This window comes from Phodopus roborovskii, unplaced genomic scaffold (assembly GCF_943737965.1).
Source record: "Phodopus roborovskii unplaced genomic scaffold, PHOROB, whole genome shotgun sequence".
Classification (NCBI taxonomy): Eukaryota; Metazoa; Chordata; class Mammalia; order Rodentia; family Cricetidae; genus Phodopus; species Phodopus roborovskii.
Window position 1 is genome coordinate 5,670,169 of NW_026126598.1, and position 17,527 is coordinate 5,687,695.

Here is a 17,527-nt window from a genome sequence, read left to right on the forward strand (position 1 = left end):
AAGGCCGGGCTGGTTTACATAGGGAGTTCTAGGCCATGTTATGTAGTAAGTCCTTGTCGGAGGGGAAGGAAATAGTAATAACATTAAAAAGAAGATATGGTCAGTGAGGTACATTCAGAGGGTTTCTGAATGAATGCCCTATAAGAAGTGGGTGCGCTTAATAAAATGTCTTCCACTGTGCTGCCCACAGTGATGCAGCAGAAACTCTGCCCTTCATTTTCTAGTTTCCCAGTTCAATTCTGCCGAATACTTGAATATATTTGGCTTCACTGCAGAGCTCTGGCTCCAGACTCTACTGTGAGTCAGAACCATCTGGGGCTGCTCAAACACCGACTGCTGCTCCTTCCCAGAGAGGTGCTCTAGCGAGCTGGAGCCTGTGAATGTACACTTCTTTCTCTTCTTGTTCTGCTTTTGTTTCTTTCTGTTTTTGAGAAGAGGGTCTTGTTGTGTAGCTCAGGCTGCCTTCAACTGATCCTCATGCTTCAGCCTCTAGAGCGCTGGGGTGACAGATGTGGGCCACCCTGGCCAGCACCTGTGTGCTTCCCACAGGATCCCAGCAATCCGTGCTGTTGAACTTGAGTGCGGGATTGAGAGCCTGCTGTAGACAGATGGGTGGTCTTGTAGCATGATGGTTTTGTAGGGCGACTGTAATGTTACATTGGTAAGTTGTGTTGTTCGGGCTCATTAAGAAGCTGACTGTAGAAGCAGGGCTGTAAGTCCCCCCTTCTGATGTTTTAGATCCAAGCATGTTTGTCTTGAAGTGTTCTCCAAGGCCCCTTGTCTGTGCATGGGCAGGCCCCCATCCATCCCCACACAGTTCTGTGATGGGGAGGGATGGGGACAGCAGAACAGCCCAAGAGCGAAACACTGTGTCCTTGAGGACAGCTGGAAGGTGGCCCATGCCCATCTGATGTCACTAGTGCTCACCCCATGACATAAAAGTTTGTGCAGGGGGAGAGAGGAAGGCTGGACTCTCAGCCATGGAGAGAAGGAGCACTCAATCTGAAATTCAGCTGGCTTCTTTTACTTCTGTAGTCAGTTTCTGCTGGATACTGTTAGCTGCTATCCCTTCATCCATCCATATCTTGCTATGTTTCCTTTTACTCTGGCTTGCTAGTTTTCTAACAAACTCATTTGGAACTGAAAGTACACCATTAGCATAGATCGTCCTCTCAACTGAACAGAACAGTGAATGACAGCTGTCAGTGATGAATTTACATTTGTTAAATCTCTGTGGTCTTGACTCCTCTAGCACCAAAGACTGCTGTATCTTTTCATAGGTAGCAATAAAAAACAAAACAACCCTCCCAAAACAAAAACCAACAATAAAAGCTCTTTTGTTATATGAATATCTTTATAGGCTGGGTGTGGGGTATGTGCCTTTGATCCCAGCACTTGGGAGGCATAGGCAGGCTGAGTTTGAGGCCAGCCTGGTCTTCATTGTGAGTTTCAGGCCAACCAGGGCTATGTAGTAAGATCCTGTTTCAAATCTTTGAAAATCCTAGTCATTGTTTTTCTGAAAATCAGAGGATTTGTTTCTCTTTTATGTTTTCTCAGGTGACTCTCTTATTCAGTGAATTTAAAAAAATGATTTATTTTTGTTTTATGTGTATGAGTGTTTTATTTGCATATGTCTGTTCACTATGTGCATGTAGTACCTACAGAGGCCAGAAGAGGGTGTCAGACAACCTGGGATTGAAATCATACACTAGCTGCATTTAGAGTACTAGGAACCAAACCCAGATTCCAAGAGCAGTAAGTGCTTCTAACTGCTGAGCCATCTCTCCAGTCCTGCAATTAGTTTTAAAAAAATTTATGTTAGTGGTTGTGTGTCTGTTCGTATGTAGCTTTGTGAGTGTATGGGTGTGTGTATGTGTGCTCGTGTCATGGCATACATGTGGAAACCAGAGGATAACTTTGTGGAGAGAGTTGTCCTACCTTTACATGGGTTGTGGGGTTTAAGTGCAAGCTGGCAGGCTTGTTACCTGCTGAGCCATCTTGCTGGCCCTAGTTTTCATTGTGAGAGAAGATCCTATGCAGCTCTAGCTGGCCGGAACTCACTATGTAGAACAGACTGGCCTCAAACTCAGAGGCCTGCCTGCCTCTGCTTTCTGAGTGTTGAACCTAAAGATTGCACCAGCTTGCTTTAGTTATGTGTTGGATAAGTCCTCACTCTGTAGGCCGGGATGATGTTGAACTCTATCCTCCTGCCTCAGCTCCCCACCAAATGCAGGGATCCCAGTCATGTACTGCCATACCCAGGTTCACAGCTTGCTCTTCAACTCTAAAGATGAAACTCTAGCTCTCTTTCTGAGCCTGAGGAGGGCTCTGCACTCTGTCCTCCATGGGTCTGAGTTGTCCCTGGAAACTGGCCTGGAGGACGCTTATTTCCGGCAGTGTAGAGTCATTGCACAGGCCTCTCAGGCATCGCTGCCTGTTCTCCCTGCCCAACAGCACCCATGGCTCCCAACACCACACCAAAAGGGTATATGTTTCTCACCTCCATGTTAGAACTCAGTGCACTTTGCTAACTAAGGTCAGTAATATGAGAAATTGATTGGGAGTCATTAGGATAGATTTATTGGCTGGACATGTGTCTGTGCTGCCGTCTCCTAGCAGGAGGTCGATGCAGAAGGATGGTAAGTTTGAGACTTGCCTTATAAAAATGAAAAAAGAGGTGGGTGGGAGGGGACTGAGACAGAAAAGGAAAGTGACGGAGTGTTATTAGTGTCCCTTAGGCACATGCAGATTGATACGGCATTTATGTTCTGTAAACAGAAATTCTTAAGAGTTTTTCTTCTTCTTTGTTACCTTCTTCTTCCTCCTCTTCTTCTTCATCCCCCCCCCCCTTCCCACCATGCATGTCTATTCTTGAAGTCCTCTCTTTTCCCTTAGCTGTCCTGGACACCTCCACCCCAGCCTGACTTTGGAGCTCCACTCTCAGATCAGTGCCTGTCATCCTGGGGGTGTGGCTCAGGCAGGAGAGGGCTTGCCTGGCATGTGCATGGAGCCCTGGGCTCTAGCCCTAACCCACATAAATCAGGTGTGGTGGTGCACACTTGTAATCCCAGCACTTGGGAAGCAGAGGCAGTAGGATCAGGAGTTCAAAGTCATCCTTGGGTATGTAGTAAGTTCAAGGTCAGCCTGGGCTACATGTGGCCCTGTCTCAAAAACAAACAAACAAACAAGCATAACCCCAACAACAACAAAAAGAATGTCCTTTATCCTGGCTTGAGGTCCTTTGTTTTCTAGAGTGTCCCCCCCCCCACCAGGAAGGCACCCACTCTTTCCAGTGGGGCTGGCTCACTCATGTCATAATTTTGCCTTGAAGACAGGAAGGATCATGGGTCTTGTTGCCCTTTGTTTCTGATTTTCTAATATTAGCACAATGGCCAGCCTACAGTCAGTTTGAAGACATCTCTTCTCCCCCCCCCCCCCCAATCCTTTCCTTCTGTGTTCCCCGCTTGGGTGCACAATCATTGTCTCTTCAGCTCTGTCACCCAGTCATTTAGATAGCTTTCTTCTCGTGCCCTTTGTTAGCATCCTTATACACAAGCACAATTAACTGGTCATTGATCAAAAGTGGGTCAGGACTTCAGTGCAGCCTGGCGTCTTCTCATGCTATACCCTGCCCCTCCCAAACACCACCGTGACAGGCGGGCATTCTCAGAGAAAGTCTGGGGCCACCAAATGGGCGACTGCACTATTAATAATATGCTGGGTCTCAAAAACATTCCTGTTTGTCCTTAAACACACAAAAGGCTTGCCAAAGGCTGCGTCGGAAAGCGGCATGGAGGTGCAGAGAGCGTGTGCTGCTTGCCTTGTTTTTCTTTCCTTTATGTGAATGAGGGTTTTGTTTGCATGCATGTCTGTGTGGTGCCCACCAAGGCCTGAAGATAGATAGCATCTGATCATCTGGAATTGGAGTTGACGAGGGCTTTGAGCACCCTGTGGGTGCTCAGGCCAAATCTGGGTTCATTGAAGGAGCAGCAAGTGCTCTTAACCTCGGAGCCATCTCTTCAGTCCCTGTTTTCTGAAAGTGACATATGAGGGGTGGAGGGTGACAGAACACAAACCCTGACATTGTAGGAGCGGAGGAGATAGTCCAATGCTTGTTGACAAGCCTGGTGTCCTGAGTTCAGTCCCCACAACCCACAAAAGAAATGTGGGTGTGGCGACATGTGCATGTAATCCCAGCGCTGGGGAGACAGAGGTAGATGGATCTCTGGGGCTCCCTACCTACCAGCCTCACTTCCTTGGGGATCTACAGGCTGTGAGAGACCCCATTCCAACAAGATGGCTGGTGCCTGAGGAATGAGGACATTGTCCTCTGGTCTTTACACTGAACATATGTGTGCACCAGTGCAAGCACATAAACACACCTGACACTGTGACGTCTCCACCAGTCATTTGTCACGGCCGCCACTCTCAGCAAGATGTTTAGGCGGAACCTATGTCATCACGAGAATAAAGAGAGAATGCTTGACTTCTGATTAGCCCTGGCTTCAGATATGGAGATACTTGAGCCAAGCTTGGTGAGGTACTCACCTGATACTCAGGAGGCTGAGGCAGGGGGCTAGCAGGTTCCAGAACACCTTGGGCTGCATAGTTTGAAGCTAGCTTGGATTTCACAGTGAGACCCTGTCCCAAGTGACAAAAAGGAAATAAGGATATTGTGTTCAGAGCACACATGTGTTCCTCTGGTTTACTGTTTGAACGTTTGGCTAAATCCTGAAACCCCCTTCTGTTCACACCTTAGTTCATCTCATGGCTGTTTTAGTGATGATTCAGGGTGAGGAAGCTGCCCGGGATGAGGGAAACGGTGCAGAAGTTGCTTAGCAACAACAAAACCAGGAACACTCAAAAGGGTTAAGGTTTTGTAAATTGGATTGTGTGTGTGTGTGTACTCATGCATTTGTGTTGTGTGTATGCTTGCCTTGTGCTTGTATATATTTCTCCATGTTCTCTTTCTGTGTGTGTGTGTGTGTGTCTGTTTGTGTGCATGCGCTGTTTCCAGAAGCCATTCTGTCTTCTAGAACCCACATTTGCACATTGCATGTACACTCAGCTGTCTGACAGATGGTTCAGCTTCATGTCTGACTTTGAACACTCTAGTCACTCATGGTTTTCTGCCTATCTTGTCTGTTTTATTGCTTCTTTTGTCTTTGTTGGTCAGAGTTCTGTCACTCGTCACTCAGCCCACATACTCTAATCACTCCTTGGGATCCCTTATTCTTCCCTGCACATGGCCAGTCAGCAGAAACCCGAGCTTGTGATACCTTCCACATAGACTCAGCTGGAGCTCACTCCACATTGGCTACATTGCTGTTCCCTCAGCTGTCACCATCTTGTTTTGGGGTGTGTACGCGTGTGTTGCCTCAAAGTTTCATGTAGCTCAGACTGGCATCCCATTCACCATGTAGCTGATGATAACTGAACTTGTGGTCCTTCGGCCTTCTCGTCCCAAATGCTAGAATTATAGGTGTGCACCCCAGTGCCTGATAAGCAAGCACTTGGCCAACTGAGCCAAATCCCCAGCCTCTAATTTAATTCCTGTTCCTGTTCTCCCTCTCCATTCACCATGTTAAACACTAGGGGAAGAGAAGGCCAGAGCCTTGCCCAAGGGTACCAAACTGGCCCCAGTAGAGTCAGAATTTGAGCCCCACAGGATCCAGCTAGCACTTCATTGTCCCCCATTCAGAGTTGGAGGCTGATCCACCCTTCTCTTCTGCTGCTCACGGGGAATTTAAAGTTAACCAGGACTGTTAGGCTTAGTGCTGGGTTGTCTTGGCAACACAGACTGAGTTTAAGGATCAAGTTTTATTTAAAACTTGGATTTATTTGAGTTAAATCTTAGATTTCGATAACACGAAAAAAAACTCACTCAGAAATACTGATGGGAAATGCTCATGCAGAGTGCCAGGCACACAAAGATGTCATCTGTCAGTTTTAGATTTTTGACCTCTGTTATGGTGGTTGGGTGGGGTGGGGAGCAGGAGGCATGGGGGAGGGGTGGACACTACACACTTTCATGTTTATATTTCCAAGTGCTTTTAAAAAAATTATTAATTTATATTTTACATTCTAATCCTAGTTCCCCCTTCCCTCCTCTCCTTCCGATTCCCCCCACTACACCCCCCCACCTCCCATCTGCTCCTCAAAGAGGGTAAGGCCTCTCCTAGGAAGTCTACTAAGTCTGTTCCATCATCTCATTGAGGCAGGACCAAGGCACCGCCCCACCCCTGTGTCTAGGTTGTTTCCAAGTTCCAGCTATTACAAATAATGTTGCTATGAGCATAGTTGAGCAAATGTCCTTGTGGTGTGAATGTGTCTCCTTTGGGTATATGCCCAACAGTGGTATTGCAGGGTCTTGAGGTAGGTTGATCCCTAATTTTCTGAGAAGTTGCCATACTGATTTCCACAACAGCTGTATAAGTTTGCATTCCCACCAGCAATGGAGGAGTGTTTCCCTTTCTCCACATTCTCTCTAGCATATGCTGTCATTGGTGTTTTTGATCTTAGCCGGTCTGATCCATGATAGATGGTATTTGAATGGTTTTGATTTGCATTTCCCTAACAACTAAGGATGTTGAGCATTTCGTTAAGTGTCTTTCCACCATTTGAGATTGTTCTGTTGAGTATTCTCTGTTTAGATCTGTACCTGTAACGAGTACGGTTTTTCTGCCTGCTGCCCGGTCTTGTCCTGCTACCACGCCACCAGCCCCAAATAACACACAGAGACTCTGTATTTGATACAATACTGTTGGCCCGGTTACTTGTTACTTATCGGCTAGCTCTGCCTTTAATTATTAACCCATTTCTATGTATCTTCACATGGCCTTCTCTTACCGGGGAGGCGGCTGGCGTCCATCTCTCTCCAGACTCTCCATCTTGACTCCTCCTTACTACTTCCTATTTCCTCCTTGTCTCCTAGTCCCTCCTATCTTCCTTTCCTATTGGCCAACAGTGCTTTATTATTAACCAGTATGAGAAACATATACAGAATGACATCTCCCATCATCTCCTCTTTTCTGTCTAAAATAACATGAAGGGTTTTAACCTTAACATAGCAAAATATATCACATAACAGTTATCAAATAATCACAGTTAACACTATTTAGTCCATTAACATTTAGCAAGATTTGAAGAAAATATTCCATCATCTATCCTATCTTTGTGTGTCTAAAGTAACTTATCTTTAATACTAAGGAAAACTATAACTATAACTATCTGTCTTCAACTCCTTCAAAGACCACAGAAGGATAATATATAAGCTCTAGAAATGACAGAGACATCTTGCTTTTTCAGTCACCCGAAGTTCTTCTGTAATCTTCCATCTTCAGCCCATAGGCCATAGTGTGTCTGACAGACTCTCCAGTAAAGCAGAAAACTTTAAACTGTCTTCTTTATTGGCAGTTTGTCAGTCACTTTTCTCCGTGTCCTGCATACTGTCTCGAAGACTCTTCCATGAAGCAGGATCTCTGTAGCAATGTCCATCTTGAATCAGGAGTCACTTTCCTGTGGGTCCTGCATGTCCAGTTTATACATCACAAAGTCAAACAGTCCAGACAAGAGCAGTATCTTGTCCAAATGGCTAGTCTTGCCATATTGGAAGCAAACTTCATAATGCATTTCTTCGATGTCCATCTTCCTTTCTGGTGCAGGTGGTATTGCCAAGAGCAATTATGTCTCTCTGTCACAAAAACCCTAAACCACTTTAAATGCCATATTCTGTAGGTCTTTGAAAGGTTTGAAGAATTCCTATCTATCTCAAATACATCTCTGTGTATCTTGAAAAACCTAACTAACTTAACTCTAATCTTTGACTATCATAGGTAATTATCTATAATCTGTACTACATTATATTTCTATATAAACACAATACCTAAACAAGAGGAGAAATACACATCTCACAAAATTGACATTAAATTGTATCAATAAATGAAAATCCATTCCAAAACAAAGTAATCATATCAATACCATAATTCCCTTTTTACCTTTAAAAATAATTGGCTGTGATCATTACCCATTTATAACCAAGTCCATTTACATGAAAACAAACATTTATAAACAATGTTTGGGAATTTGGGCGTCGTTCTTTCCAAACTACTTCCTGCTGACAGGGGGCGCTGTCATGGGGGGGATCCTGAGAAGATGGCAGTAGTCTGCATGGCTGCCTTGTTCAAGCAGTTTTGAATGTTGGATCATCAGGAACTCTGTTTCAGGGGGCCTGGCTTGATAAAACCACATTAGTCTGCAAGGAATCCACAGCTTTTCATTTTCTGTGGAAACAAAAATAGAAATCCTTTTCCCCAGTAACTTGTCCTTGAACTTAAATGTTGGAGTCAAAGCATTTTTAAAATATATAAATTGAATTAATGCAGCAGCATTTCCTTTATCTGTTGTTATTTTCTCAGCAGTCAAACAATGTAGAGACAACACAATAGCATACAGTAACCAGATTCTCTCTGAGCTTGTCATCTTTACGTGCCTTTATTACTCTGTTTATTTTACTTTTATATTTTTATTTTTTGACATAGGGTTTCACTGTGTAACTCTTATCTGTCCTGGAATTTACTCTGCATACCAGGTTTACTTTGCAAATCACAGAGATCTGCTTGCCTCTGTCTCCATAGTGCTGGGAATAAAGGCGTGTGCTACAACACCCAGTTCCTCTTTGTCTCTTCAAAACCATTTTATTTTTCTCTCCCAAGCCTATGTATTTTTTAAAAACACACTGTAAACTTTTAGCACCTTTTCTTAATGTGAATCTGTCTCTACTGTAAATCTTTATCTTTTTCTGGCCATGAGACTTTATCTGTTAAACAACAACATTGTTAAAATGAAAGTCATATCTGTGTCAGCCGCGGTTTACCAAAGATGGTGGTGGGTACTTTTACCGCCAGCATGGAAAGCTGTGCTCAAAGCCTTGGTCTGCGCTGCCACCCAGAAAGCATGCTGCCGGCTTGGAGATGTGGTCACTGCCATTGCCATCTCTCATACACACCAATAAATTGTTAGCAGAGTTATTTAAAAGCTGTGCGTTTTTTCCCCCGCTTATTCAAAGTAAGGAATCTTCCCTTAAAGGAGCCGCGCGAATATCTGCTTGTCTCTAGCAAAGAGTTCAACTGAGAAAAATGCTGCAGCAAGAAACCTTGCTTGTCTCTGTTCTTTTGTTTCTAAAACCCTTTTTTTAAGCTTCTGTTAAATTTTAAGTGTAAGCTGTATAAGTTTGCATTCCCACCAGCAATGGAGGAGTGTTTCCCTTTCTCCACATTCTCTCTAGCATATGCTGTCATTGGTGTTTTTGATCTTAGCCGGTCTGATCCATGATAGATGGTATTTGAGTGGTTTTGATTTGCATTTCCCTAACAACTAAGGATGTTGAGCATTTCGTTAAGTGTCTTTCCACCATTTGAGATTGTTCTGTTGAGTATTCTCTGTTTAGATCTGTACCTCATATTTTAATTGGATTATTTGGTAGTTTGATATCTTGTTTCTTGAGTTCTTTATATATTTTGGAGATTAGCCCTCTGTTAGAAGTGGGGTTGGTAAAGATCTTTTCCTATTCTATAGGGGAGCTATTTTGTCTTGTTGACTGTGTTCTTTGCTTTACAGAATAAGCTTCTCAGTTTCAGGAGGTCCCATTTATTAATTGTTGCTCTCAGTGTCTGTGCTACTGATGTTCTATTTAGGAAGTGGTCTCCTGTGCCTATGAATTCAAATGTGTTTCCCACTTTCTCTTCTGTGAGGTTCAGTGTGGATGGATTTATATTGAGGTCTTTGATCCATTTGGATTTGAGTTTTGTTCATGGCAATACATATGGGTCTATTTGCATTCTTCTACATGTTGAGAGACAGTTATACCACCACCATTTGTTAAATATGTTTTCTTTTTTCTATTTTATATTTTTAGCTTCTTTGTCAAAAAGAAGGTGTGTTTATAGGTGTGTGGGTTTATATCAGGGTCTTTGATTAGATTCCATTGGTCCACCTGTCTATTTTTATGCCAATACTAAGCTGTTTTCATTACTATGGCTCTATAGTAGAGCTTGAAGATAGGGATGGTGATGCCCCCAGATGATCTTTTATTGTACAGAGTTGTTTTGGCTATCCTGTTTTTTGTTTTGTTTTCCCATATGAAGTTGGGTATTGTTCTTTCAAGGTCTGTGAAGAATTGTGCTGGGATTTTGATGGGGATTGCACTGAATCTGTAGATTACTTTTGATAAGATTGCCATTTTTTACTGTGTTGATCGTACCTATCCAAGACATGGGATATCTTTCCATTTTCTGATATCTTCTTTAATTTCTTTAAATACTTAAAGTTCTTGTCATATAGGTCTTTCACTTGTTTGGTTAGAGTTACCCCAAGATATTTTATGTTATTTGTGGCTAGTGTAAAGGGTGATGTTTCTCTGATTTCTTTCTCAGCCCATTTATCATCTGTATTTAGGAGGGCTACTGTGTTTTTTGTTTGTTTGTTTGTTGTTTTGCTTTGTTTTGTTTTGAAGTTAATCTTGTATCCTGTTACTTTACCGAAGGTGTATATCAGTTGTAGGAGTTCCCTGGTAGAATTTTTGGGGTCACTTAATGTAAACTATCATATCACCAGCAAATAGTGAGAGTTTGACTTCTTCTTTTTCGGTTTTTATCCCCTTGGTCTCCTTTTGTTGTCATATTGCTCTAGCTGGAATTCCAAGTGCATTTAATGTTCTTGTTATTATTGGAGTGCTATGACATTATTCACTGTAGTATGTGTGTGTGTGTGTGTGTGTGTATGTGTGTGTGTGTGTGATTTTGCTCCTAAGCAAGCAGCCTTAGTTGTCTTTTCTCAGCCTCTGCCCATCCTGGCCCTGAGCCTTAGGCATTCTACCATCTCTGCTTCTGCGGTGCTACCTCATGTTTTTTTTTTTTTTTTTTTTGAGATGGGGGTCTCACTATGTAGCCCCGGGTGTCCTGGAATGCACTCTGTAGATGAGGCTGGCTTCAAACGCACAGAGATCCACCTGGCCTTTGCTCCTGAGAACTGGGGTTAAAGGTGTGCACTAATTCAACTGGCCTTTATTTTATTTTATTGGTCTCAGGCTGTTTTCTTTACAGGGATCTTAAGGATCAAACTTGGATCTTCATGCTTGCTCAGCAAACATTTTATTGACTGCCATCTCCCCAACTAGTCATAATTAATGTGATGTTCAGTAAACTAGGATAAAAGGGTTACAGTAACTAGTTCTTAGTGAGTGGGTATCATGGGAAAAGTTGTTCTATTTGCTTTGTTTTTCAAGACCGGATTTCTCTGTGTATCTCTGGCTGTCCTGGAACTTGCTCTGTACATTTGAGTGGCCTTGAACTCAAAGGAAATCTGCCGACCTCTGCCTCTGAGTGCTGAGATTAACAGCCTGGTGAGAATTGAGTTTTAAGGTGGGCGTGGTGGCTTACTCCTGTAATCTCAGCTCTAGGAAGGCTGAGAAAGGAGTATTACTGAGAGTTCCAGGCCTGCCTGGGCCACAGTGTGAGCTCCTGTTTTGAAAAATAGAAAAGGACTTTCCCTCTAACGTCAAAGCGTCATTGGTGGATGCGGAAGTGGCGTTCTCTGTGTCTAAGCCTTGATTTGACTTTGTTTTTTCCCTGCACTCACAGGTGTGCCAGGGCTCAAGGAAGAGCGGTTTGAAGAGGGGATGGAGGTCAAGCACTGTGCATTGTCCCTTGTGGGGGAGCCCATAATGTACCCAGAGATCAACCGACTTCTGAAGCTGCTCCACCAGCATGGGATCTCCAGTTTCCTTGTCACCAACGCACAGTTCCCCGAGGAAATCAGGTGAGCTGTCTGGTGTCTCAGGCCTAGTGAGGCTATAGGCACCCATTTCTTATTCTGAAGCATGGGTATGGCTCTGTGCTCTCCTCATAAGGTGTCTGGGCTGGGTGCCATTTACAGTCCCATGGAGATTCCACTAGTGATCTGAGGATGCAGGTGACCCATTGGTCCAGATACTGCACAGTTAGGGGTTTCCACCTGCTATGCCATGGCTACAGGTCTCAAGCTAGGTTTCATTTTGTCTATTTTTCGGTGAAACCTAGTATTCAAAGATGAGCCAGCATCAAATAGTTAATGCTATGTGTCAGCTTATTGGGCTCCATGTCCAGGCATTTGAAAAACAATCAGAGACTTCCCATTGTGTCACATTATAAAATCATTGTGGACCTGGGCTATACCTCAGTGGTAGAGTGCCAAGCTCTGTCAAAAAGAAAACAAAATAGTTGCTTTGGGCACGTGGGGCACTTCTAGACCAGCACAATATTAGTTGTCTCTTATAGACTATAGATTTTATATCATGAGATCCTGATGTAGGCATTATTTTCTCTTTTGTTCCCTTTTTTATTACCAAGGAACCTCATACCAGTTACTCAGCTGTATGTCAGTGTGGACGCCAGCACCAAAGATAGCCTGAAGAAGATTGACCGCCCGCTCTTCAAAGATTTTTGGCAGCGCTTCCTAGACAGTTTGAAAGCCTTAGCTGCAAAGGTAAGGATTGTGACGTCATCCTAAAAATAAGTAAAGGAGGGGAAATGAACAGAGCTGTGTTTACTTCGTTTTTCTTTAAAATACAGAAAGATTAAAATGCTGACTTTTTAAAATTTTTTTCTTTAATTTTTTTTTTTTTTTAAAGAGTTACATGTGTGAGTGTTTTCCTTCATGTGTACTATGTGCCTTGTACACCAGGAGATCAGAAGAGGGCATTAGGTCCCCTGGCTACATGGGTGATAGGGACTGAATCCAGGTCCTATGCACGAGCAGCTAATACTCTAGACCGCGGAGCCATCTGTCAGAGGCCAGAAGAGGGCATCAGATAACAGGCAATTGTGGACCTTCCCCGTATGGATGCTGGAAGGCAAACTTGGTCTTGTGTTAACTGCAACCCTACATCTTTAGTTTTTAAGAAGTTACTGTTGTTGTTGTTATTATTATTATGGGGTGGCTGGGGAGAGTGTGATATGTGTGTATGGACACATACCATGGCATGAAGACAGCATTTGGGAGTTAGTTCTCCCCTACTACATTGAGGAATGATTTCTTATTGGGTCTGCTATTGAGTAGTCCAGGCTAGCTCACCCTCAAGCTTCTGCTGATTCTCTTGTCTGCAGCTTCCATGTTGTTGTAGCAGTCCTGGGATTGTAGTTGCCCACCACTGCATCCAGCATGTTCATAGGGGTCTGGGAGTGAATTCATTGTGTCATTTGTGTTAAGTGATTTTCCCCACCGAACCATCTTACTGGCTTTCTGGTTTACTTATCAACTTTCTGGATCAAAAATCTGATTTTTTGAGGAGCAAGGAGCATTTCTCTTATCAGGTTTGTCTTTAGTGTTTTGGCTCTGTGTCCATTTGGTATCATCTTCCTGTCATGCATTTAGAAAGAATAACATCATCACAAAGTCTATACTGCAGTATGTTGGGTAGCAGCATTCAGCATGCCTACTTGGGATGTCAGCAGATAATCTTGTTTAACTACAAAATTGATTTATAGAAATTTTTGAAATCAAGTATGTGAGCTCCTGAGTAACTGAATGTCGGTGTGAACTCCTGAGTAACTGAGTGTTGGTGTGAACTCCTGAGTAACTGAGTGTTGGTGTGAACTCCTGAGTAACTGAGTGTTGGTGTGAACTCCTGAGTAACTGAGTGTCGGTGTGAGCTCCTGAGTAACTGAATGTCGATGTGAGCTCCTGAGTAACTGAGTGTCGGTGTGAGCTCCTGAGTAACTGAGTGTTGGTGTGAGCTCATAAGTAGTTGAAGTTAGAACATCTGAATTTAATGTCATGGACTGGGCAGATGGCTCAGTGGTTAAAAGCCTGTACTGCTCTTGCAGATGATATGAGGTCAGTTCCCAGTAGTTCACAACTACTATAACTCTAATTCCAGGAGATCTGATGCCCTTTCCTGGTTCCAGTGGGCACTTGTACTCATATGCATGAACACACAGAGTCATACAGATATACATGTAAATAAATAATGAGACAAATCTTTAAAAGAAGTTTTAGTGTCTTCTTGGAAGTAGTTGGCTCTTGTGTGTACTACTTTTCCTTTCTCATTGAAGGTGAGACCACATACATGCTAGGCAAGTCCTTTGTCACTGGATTTTATGCCCCAGGTATTTATTCTGTGATTTCAAGGTGAGACATAGTGAGACCCTGCCCCCCTCACAACAGAACAAAATACCTAAGCAAATGTTAGCTCGAAAAACTCCAGATGTTGAAATGTTTGATGGCCTGATGGCCTGGAGTTATGTCACTCACTTGTTTTGTTAAGGGGGTGCTTGTCATAGGAGTGGGGTATTCTGTACTAGTTAATATTTGTGTTTACAGGTGTTCAGGTATACATGTATGTATGCAGGCTAGAGACCAACCTCAGATGTCCCCCTGGTTATTTTGAGACAGTCTGTCCTGGGCCTGAGACCTTAAACACTAGAGTTGCAGGCACATGTCACCATAGCCAGCTCTTTTGTGTGTTCTGGAGATTAACCTCAGGTCTTCCTGCTTGTACAGCAAGCATTTTACAGACTTTTGGCATCTTTCCAACCCTGTGCCTACCATTTAAACAAACCAGTGTTTACACATGTCCAACAATTCACTTGTACAATGAACATTTAATAGTTGACCTTCTCATCTGACTTTGCAAGTGTTATAGGCTAAATGTTGAAATTAGGGGTTAATAAGAAGAACTGTAAAGGAGTAAAGATATGTAGTGTAATCTTTCTTTACTTTTTTCTTATTTGAGATAAGGTTTCTCTGTGTAGCCTTGGTTATCCTGGGACTTGCTGTATAGACCAGGCTGGCCTCCAGCTCAGAGATTTGCCTCTGCCTCTGAGTGCTGGGATTAAAGGTGTGCGCCACCACTGCCCGGCTGTAATTTTCTTTTTAAAGATATTTTTATTTGTGTGTGTGGGGGTGTGGGGGTGTTGGATGCAGAGACCAGAAGAGGAGCTGGAATTACAGGCAAATGAGCTGCTTGATATGGTCTGGGAACTGAATTCAGGTCCTTGACCCATCTCTTCAGCTCCATGATGGTTAATCCTGATTGGCAATTTGATTGGATTGAGAGACTGCCAGGAGAAGAAGGCAGAGAATAAGATGCAATGCACCTCTGGCTGGGTATAGTTGGATCCTGAGGGCTCTGACCTAATGGAAAGAAGTAGGAGGCAGAGTCTGTTTGGATGCATTGGGTCATAGGGTATGTGTTGGGACTGTATCTTGCCTAGCCTTTTCTGTGTGCACATTCTCTCCCTCTCTCTCTCCCTCTGTCCCTCCCCCCCTCCCTCCCCCCCCCGTGTGTGTGTGTGTGTGTGTGTGTGTGTGTGTGTGTGTGTGTGTGTGTGTGTGTGTGCACGTGCGTGCTTCCTGTCGGTTTTGAGGTCACTTTCTCCATTCACACTCCTACCACCTGGGCTGCTGTGCCCCCAAAACAAAGCAGCCTCCCTACCAAAGTTCCCAACATAAAATAGCCGTATTTTATAATTGGTATTTGTCTTTGGAAGTTTGCTGAAATTATGATGGTTGTTTTGTAGCGCTGAAAAATTGATTCCAGAAATTTCTACATCTTGATGAGCTAGCTGACTATAAATAAACAGAACAGAGGGTGACTTTCAGGAAACACTACTTCTTTTCTTTTGGTTTGGTAAACTTTCTTTTTTCTCCAAGCTACTTGTATATTGAGGTCAGCCCCGAGAAGATTGGGGCTTGAACAGCAGCAGCTACTATCTAAAACTGACAAATGGTTTTCAAGATCTGTCTATCCACAAGGCAATAGAGTTTTATATGCTTTTGGCTCACATACCATATAAAAAATATTAGCATCCATATATCTCCCAAATGCCTCCCAAATCCAGGCAGCTCCTGCAGACCCTCTGCCTGGAGGTCTGTTGGTTTTCCAGTAGAACAAGCCTTTAATATCCAATCTTGGCTTTGCATATAGATCTTTCAACACGGTGTTTTAAATGGATGTTTGCAGGGGCAAAATTTATGTTCATTTTCTGTGAACTGTGTGCAAGAAATGAATGACATTGTAGATACAGTTGGTGGACCACCAGACTCATTTGGTCAGAATACTAGGTGTCACCACGACAGGGACTTCCTAGTCGGTGCTAGCACAAAGACCCCATGCCCAGGAGCTGCTGCTGGCCCTTAATTTTGATGTTAGATCTGGAAGTGTTGTTTTACATGTTGTTGTATAGATATTTGCAATAGTTATTCCATGTACAGGAATCTTATCTTTTATTTTTAAGAAATTCTTCAGAGGATTTTAGTTTATGTAGAACTCATTTTAATTTTTCCAATTGATATGACTGATTGTCAGGGTTTCATATAGCTAAGGCTGGCCTTGAACTTGCCACATACTGACCCTCATATAAGCTTGAGGTTTTATATATATATATATATATATATATATATATATATATATATATATATATAATCTTTTTAACCAAATTGTTTTTCTTATGATAGAATCATGTCATAGTAGTTGTCAGTAAAAATGGATTGCCTTCCTCTATCATTTATAGATTTTCTTTTCCTTTGTAGTATTTTTGTTGTTATTGTTGTTTGCTTTGGTTTTGTTTGATTATTTTGAGACAGTTGTTTTCTGTGTGATTTTGTTTTTCTTGATGGTGGAGATTGAACTCAGTACCTCACACATGCTGAGCATATGCTATGCCACTGAGCTACTTCCCCAGCCCTGTTCCTTGCACTTTAAAAGATGATGTCCTGTTAGAAGTGTGCACAGCTCTTCATACCCATCCATACACAAATGTTAATATCCCGACCACACCCCCAACTGTCACTCCTCCCAGCAACTCACTATTGGGTGCTTAATATCTGGTAAGGATAATCCTAGTCACTGGGCAGCAATACACAAGGCAGTGGAGGCCCCTGTTCTCTTCAAGACAGAAGGGAGATGAAGAGAGAGGGTCACTTGTTTGGGGTCAGAGGACAATTTTTGGGAGTTGGTTCTCTCCTTCTACCATGTGGGGTTCCGGGCATTGAACTGAAATCATGAGGCTTGGCATTAAGTGCCTTTTCCCCCTGAGGCTGTCTTGCTCACCTCAGTGGCTCCCCAACCCACTGCCCCCTTGCTGATGGACTGTCTTCATAACCTTTAATTTCTTTGCAAGTGGGATCCTTCAAGGTGCTCATCTCTAGGCCCATTTTAAACTTTGAGCCCAGCTAACCCCATTTGGGAGATTAGAATCGAACTGTCTTATGAGAATCATCATATTTGATTTATTAAAAGCATAGTTTCAGGGGGAAGGGGAATTAAAAAAATGATCAGGAGAGGAGCTAATGTCTGTGACTGGCTGAAGCCAGAAGGAAGAAAGCACTTTCTCAGATTGACATCTGAAAAACCTTTATTAGCGCTTTCAGGAAATGAAGATGCTAGAGACCATTTGGAGTTCTAACTGATTCATGGTGATTTAAAGATAACTTGCACTTCTGATGAGGACCTGCAGGAAGGCACTATGTGTGGGAAAGACTCCTTTGC

At 43.1% G+C, this 17,527-nt stretch overlaps 1 protein-coding gene across 1 annotated transcript in view; it reads left to right on the plus strand.

The window, feature by feature from the left end:
• Positions 1 to 17,527, plus strand: part of LOC127236882 (S-adenosyl-L-methionine-dependent tRNA 4-demethylwyosine synthase TYW1) — an 80,152-nt gene that overhangs the window by 29,751 nt on the left and 32,874 nt on the right. The window contains exons 12-13 of the mRNA XM_051204807.1: positions 11,640 to 11,817; positions 12,387 to 12,522. Of these exons, the coding sequence (XP_051060764.1) occupies positions 11,640 to 11,817; positions 12,387 to 12,522 (314 nt within the window). The remainder of the gene's footprint in view (positions 1 to 11,639; positions 11,818 to 12,386; positions 12,523 to 17,527) is intronic.